Genomic DNA, 6410 nt, shown 5'->3' with positions numbered 1-6410 from the left:
CACACACACACACACACACACACACACACACACACACACACACACACACACACACACACACACACACACACACACACACACACACACACGCGCGCGCGCGCGCAGCAAGAGGATGGACTCGGACACGCCGGGTGCACTGCCTGCGCAGTCGTCCCCGACGCCACCGCGCGTCACGCGCTCCACCCGCTACAAACGGCCGCTCTCTGCGAGGCTAAGAACACGCTCGTGCTCGCCAGCACCAGATGCAGCAGACATGGGAGACCTGGCACAGCGGCAGAGCAGCAACGATCCGCGTCCACGAACAACAGCAAGCCGCAGCAATACGCGCACCCCAACAGCGCCCGTCACAAGCCACAGCTTACCAGCGCCGCCGTCTTCAACCCACACCAACAAGCATCGTGATGAAGCCGTCACCATCGCGCACCCTGGCAATAATGATGGCGGCGGTGGTGTTGACGGCAGCAGCGACAACTCCGGCTTTGACGGCGACTCACCACTGCTTCGAGCGCTGTCATCTCCAGCACAATGCATTTCCAAGGATGGTATGCGCCTGACACCTCCCCTGTCATACACCGGCGCAGGGCACCATCACCACCACCACCGCTACAGCCGAGACCTGCACGATGAGGCGATGCGAGTGGAGCATGTCAGCATCAGCCACGGTAGCAGTCGGGAGGACCTACGCACACGCCCAAACACTGGCAGCTCTCGCTCATCGCGCTCACCAAGCATCGCCCGTGAACGGGGCGGCAGTGCACGCTACAGTGGTGGCATGCGGCCTGCAGCCACCCCGCCTACCGCTCAGCGCTACACAACGCGTCGCCTCGGCAGCAGCAGCGAGACGCCACTTCAACCAGGGGGCTCATCTCCGCGCGCAGGCCTCCGCCCACGCCCACCGTCGGCGAGCTCGGGCCGCAGTCGCCCCTCGTCGCGCGAACACGTGTACTCACGACCATCGTCCCAGGAGCTTGTCGCAGCGTACGCCTGCTCCTTTCCTTCCTCCCGCGCCGCGTCTCGCCCCGTGTCACGGCCCGCGTCCAACGACAGACCCACCACCACTGCCAACACCACTGCCACCACCCTGACGGTTGCTGGCGGCGTGTCGCCATCATCGACGCTGGGGCCTTCACCGACGAGCAGCGCCGGTTCGGCCGCACAGATGGTGCACTTGCGACCACCAAGCAGCACCAGCAGCACAGCAGCGCTTAGCAGTGGCAGTGGCGGCAGTGGCGGTGCGAGGCGACGGAGCCAAATGCGACTGTCATCAGCATCTCGCCCATCGTCACGCGAACACACCATCACCGACCCGCGGTCCTTATCATTTGGCAGCTCCCCCGTGGGCCACACGCCACCGCCGCCGCCGCCGTCATCGTCATCGCTAACGTCTGCGTCGGGCGTGGCGCCAACAGGCGTGGGCGCTGGACCAGACCACCTCCACCGTGCACACGAGTCCGTCTCGCCGTTTGTGCAACGGCGGCGCTTCAGCCTTTCTCCCTCGGGGCGCATCGCTCCCCCGCCACCAACGTCGTCGCAGGGCGCTGCCTCGATGACGACAACAGCATCAAGAGGCCCACGTGTTGCGACTGCAGCAACAGGCGCCAGCGCAACCACCACAACCACAACAACGACCGTCACGAGTTATCCGGCGTCGCCACACGCGTCAGCGGGCACGCACCGCTTTGTGCGACCAAACAGCGAAGGATTCATGCCGTCGCCAACGACCGTTGTGGTTGATGTCGACCTGCTTGAGGAGCGGGGGAGGCGCCCGAGTGCACAGCCCGCATTCGGTGACTATCGACGCTCGTCCCTGGGGCGCGTGGTGGCCTCCCCAGACACGTCACTCGAGCTCACAGACTTCCACCCGGCCGGCACTGGTGCAGGTGCTGGTGCGCACAAGCACGTGTATACGGGGGTGGAGGGTGGGAGCAAGGCCAGTGTTGCATGTGATGGTGGTGATGACAATGAGGAGCACGAGAGAGAAGTGGACGAAGAAGAAGACAATGATGAGGAGGAGGAGGAGGAAGAGGAAGAGGAAGAGGAAGAGAAGGATTGGCTGCCGTCTTCCTATTTCGTTCTTCCAACAATCGAACACAAACAGCTCTACACCCAGCCGGTGCGCCAGCGCGTTGTTGCATTGCCTACCTTGGTTTGATTGTTTGGCTGTTCGCTCGGCCGCTTGAATGCCCCATTCCTTCCTTGCTCCATTGCTTGCCGTCGTGTTTTGGTTTGGACTGTTTTGTTTCTGTTGCCGCATGTCCGTTTGTTAGTCGTGCAAGCTTGCGCCTTCAACATGCACTGACAGTGCATTGCCTTTGCCTCCATCATCGTGCATGCATGCAGGCACAGGTTGGGCAGCTTCAGCCACTCTCACCACTGCAGCTTCAGCTCCTTCACAAGGTAGGAACTGACTCGCGCGCGTGTGTATGTGCACACAATCGCTCACACACACACATGTACACACAGCCCCCGTGCGTACCTGTGGTTTTGCCAAACGGCACTGTTCTTATCATGCCGGCTGCAATCTCACACAAACGTACGCGCACGTACGCACACACGCACTCACACACACACATACACATACACACACACACACACAACAGCAGCAGGAGGGAGCATCTTCGACTGCAACGAACGCGCTGGACACGCACACCATTCTGCTTCAGCTGACAGGGGCAGTTCGTGCCGACGTTTTGCACAAGGTATCGACATGGATGCCCAACACATGATGGGTTGTGGTTGAGGTTCTTCCGATCTTGTCTCGGCGTTTGCTCTGTGCGCTGTGTGTATGTGCGCTGTGTGTATGTGCGTGCAGGTTTGTGTGTGTGTGCGCGCAGTGACCATCGCGTGTGCTACGTGTCAGTGTTGCGACCGTGTTCGCTTGTGCTGCCGTTCTTCGCTCAACAGTGCTTCGTGTTCACACTTGTTGTGCTGTTCGCCACGCGTTTCAGGCGGCTGAGGACGTGTGCAGACACGTGTTACCACTTGTACTCCGCCCGAACGAGGACAACCAACAACAACACCAACAACAAGGGAGGGCGCACGTTCCTGATGCAAGTGACGCTGAGAAGACTGAAGCCCACACACCGCTGCTGCTCAGTGCACAATCGTTTTCCTGGTGCCATGCACCGCCAAGAATACGCGTGACACAGGTACGTGCTGTGTGTGTGCACGTTTCCTGTCCCTTTTCCGCAAGCATTTGCGCATTCTCAATGTTGAACAACACATACACACATTCATACACACACGCACGCACACACATTCACACACGTACACGCACACGCACACACAAGCGCGCGCCTGCACACTAAGAGCTGCTTTCTCACTGTTGCTGCCACCACTGTCATTGCCGCTGCCATCGCCGTTGTAAAGGCCCCCTCCCAGGAGCGTGCATTGCAAGACACCGTGCTCAACATTGGGCTGCCGCTGCCACTGACCAGCAGCACACCGTCAATGCACGTGCACATTGCACAGCACGACGACTTGCTGATGCTAGCGTGTGAATGTCTTCGCTTCGACCTCGACTTCTGGTCGCTTGCTGCCATCACCACCGCCATCCTCAACCACTACTTTGCACTCGTGCAGCCGCAGCGCATCTCCCAATCGTCGCCGAAGCCAGCAGCATCCACATCACTGCTCCACCCACACCCACCGCCAGCTCCGCCCACGTCCGCAGTTGCACCGCAGCCGCCATCCAATTCGTCGTTGTCCGTGCCGGAATCGGGGTCCGATGCCCCGCTTGCATCATCATCATCATCATCGCCGACGCCACGCCGCCGCCGGTACTCGGCCGCACGTGTGCACGCGCACGCAAAGGAAGGCAGCGACGGCCAGCCCACAGCCAAGGGCGAAGACGCTGCACAGGGCGCACGTGCCGGCGATCGCAGTGCTGACACTGGGGCACGTGCAACCCGTGAGTCGCCGTCCGCCACCGCGGCCGACGCACCCGTTGCTCCCCGCGACGCTGGTCAGCCCGCCTCCCTAGCACCGCCAACAGCAACAGCGCCAGCAACAGCGCGAGGTACGGGAGGGCCCACGGCGGCTGTGCGCACCCCGACGCGACGGCGACGGCGACGCTCGTCACCACTGCGGCCAACGCGACCAGCACCAGCAGCACAGGACGTCAACGCATCCACACGCCCGCGCAGCGTCGGCGTCTCTGCATTTCACAGGCGCCGCACACCCTCCACGGGCAGTCGCCGTGGCAGCGGCAGCGGCACAGGTGATGACTGTGGTGATGGCCACAATGGGGACGGCGTGTGTGGTGATCTGCATCGCTTTGAGGCCTTGGCCCCACTTCTCTCCATGCAGGCCGACCCCATCCACCACCAGCTGGTGCAGCGGCAGTGGCAGCAGCTTGTGCGCCCCCGCCACCGCCCCCGCCCGCTGCCAAGCCCGCGCTTCTTCCTCGATTCTCGGTCGCGGCGTGGCGGTGCATGCCGTGGGTTCCGCATCAGCCGCAGCAGCATGACCATGTTCACTGCGCTGCTGGTGCTGCCGGAGAGCTGTGATCTGCTGGAACGAGACGTGCCGCGCGTCGCGTGCATTGCCTTGTTCGCCATTGTGTCATCGTTTCTGACACAACAGGACGAGTTCGTGTTTGCGGTGGAGGTGGACGCGCGGCAGGCCATGGTGCCCAAGAACACGCTTGGCCCGCTCACCCAACCCGCTCCAGTGCGTGTGAACCTTGCCGAAGCATCGTCCTTCATGGACGTGTTTCTGCAGGTTGCATCACAGGTGGTGTTTATGACGCGCAACGCAACTGTGCCGTGCATTGCCGAAAATGGCTCCTCGCTCATGGCCTCCTCACCCATCCAGGTGTGTCTGTGTGTGACTGTGTGTATGTGTGCTGTGTGTCTGTCTGTCTGTCTGTCTGTCTGTTTGTGTGCTTGTGTGTGTGTCTGTGTGTCTGTGTGCTTGTGCGCTTGTGTGTGTGTGTGTGTGTGTGTGTGTGTGCGTGTCTGTGTGCTTGTGTGTGACGCGGGACACCGTTGTGCACAAGTTTCATACTGCTTGCTTGATTGCCTTGATGTTACTCACTCACCCCTCGTCACCACAACCCCGCAACCCACCGCACTGTTGATCCTATTGCAGTGTCGGTATCTGCCGCGCGCGAGTGTGGCACCGCTGGCCACCACCACCACGCGCCCGCACCCTGACCTCCACTACAGCGGCAACAGCCACATCAGCGTGCCTGGCGCCGACTGCGTGGTGTCTCCGCTTCACCTCCCCTTCCTCCTCTCGCCGTCATCTCGTGCTGCCCGCGCAACGCCGCTGCCACAGCTCGAGCTCACGTTCTGGGAGCGGCCAACACCGACCGATGGCAGCGGCGGTGACGACGATGACAATGAAGATGGCGAGTGCCCACGCATCAACGCATCTGCAATATGCACAGGCCCCTCACAGAAGGAGTGCATGCAGTTGCTCGAACGCATGGATGCACTGCTGCGCTGTGCACTGCGTGAGGTGTCGGCGGAGGCGTATGTGCGCCTCTCAAAGCTGTGGACACGCATGCGGAAGGTGTGACACCACAGGGACGTGTCAGCATGGTTACAATCGTCGTCCTTTATTTGCTCTTGAGGCTGGGAGGATGCTGTTAGGTGGCAGCGGGTTGGGGGTGCTGTTACTGTGATTGCTCCTCTTGCCATCACCCTTGCATGTGTTCAAATCAACTGTCAGCCCTTCATGTTTGCTCAATGATGTGACTTGATTTCACATCACGCAATGCGATGCTGTGTAAAGTGGCATGAAAAGTTGATTTTTTGTTGTTTCTTTCTTTCTTTCTCCACGACAGGTCTCTAGTTAGCACTCTCTTGCTTGTTTGCTGTTGTTCATATGTGAAGGACAACCCTGCCTTGCATCCGGGACTCCCCTTTCGACTGTTCCTCTTGTTCTTACTTGACGCGCATGTGCACACGACGAGCACTGTAAACCATCTGTAGGCCTTGTTCGTGCGAATTGCATTTGCTTGTACCTTATGCAACACAGAGGAGATGATCACAGAAACACCCAAAGAAGACGCAAGTACCAAAGTGCTCAAGTAGCCAACGAGGAGAGGGCGTTGTGTGTTGCGTGTATTGTATGTGTGTGTGTGTGTGTGCATGTGTGTTGTGTGTGTTGTGCTGTCGGAGTTCGTATGTGCATGTGTTTAGGTGTGAGAGATCTTGCTTGTCAGTTCTTCTTGATAATCTGCAAGACGTCTTCGTCCTCCAACACGTGGTTGATACCCACGCGCTGTGGGTTGTGCTTCGTGCTCGTGCCCTACGCATTCAACAGTGCACACACACGCACACACACACACACACACACACATACACACATACACACACACACACACACACACACACACACACACAAGCACGCACGCGAGAGGTTTGGGGGCAACAGAGGTGAGATGGAAACAGATTTACGCA

At 59.8% G+C, this 6410-nt stretch overlaps 2 protein-coding genes across 2 annotated transcripts in view; one reads left to right on the top strand and one right to left on the bottom strand.

Moving 5' to 3' along the window:
- Positions 1-6022, top strand: part of PTSG_01867 (uncharacterized protein) — a 6850-nt gene extending 828 nt beyond the window's left edge. The window contains exons 3-8 of the mRNA XM_004997790.1: positions 106-2113; positions 2341-2397; positions 2601-2699; positions 2949-3149; positions 3370-4815; positions 5092-6022. Coding sequence (XP_004997847.1) covers positions 113-2113; positions 2341-2397; positions 2601-2699; positions 2949-3149; positions 3370-4815; positions 5092-5523 — 4236 coding nt within the window. The 5' untranslated portion in view covers positions 106-112 and the 3' untranslated portion in view covers positions 5524-6022. The remainder of the gene's footprint in view (positions 1-105; positions 2114-2340; positions 2398-2600; positions 2700-2948; positions 3150-3369; positions 4816-5091) is intronic.
- PTSG_01866 (uncharacterized protein) overlaps positions 5827-6410 on the bottom strand; it is a 4082-nt gene continuing 3498 nt past the window's right edge. The window contains exon 12 of the mRNA XM_004997789.1: positions 5827-6258. Coding sequence (XP_004997846.1) covers positions 6169-6258 — 90 coding nt within the window. The 3' untranslated portion in view covers positions 5827-6168. The remainder of the gene's footprint in view (positions 6259-6410) is intronic.

Source organism: Salpingoeca rosetta (assembly GCF_000188695.1).
Source record: "Salpingoeca rosetta unplaced genomic scaffold supercont1.3, whole genome shotgun sequence".
Taxonomy (NCBI): domain Eukaryota; class Choanoflagellata; order Craspedida; family Salpingoecidae; genus Salpingoeca; species Salpingoeca rosetta.
This window is presented reverse-complemented; position numbering and strand designations above follow the sequence as displayed.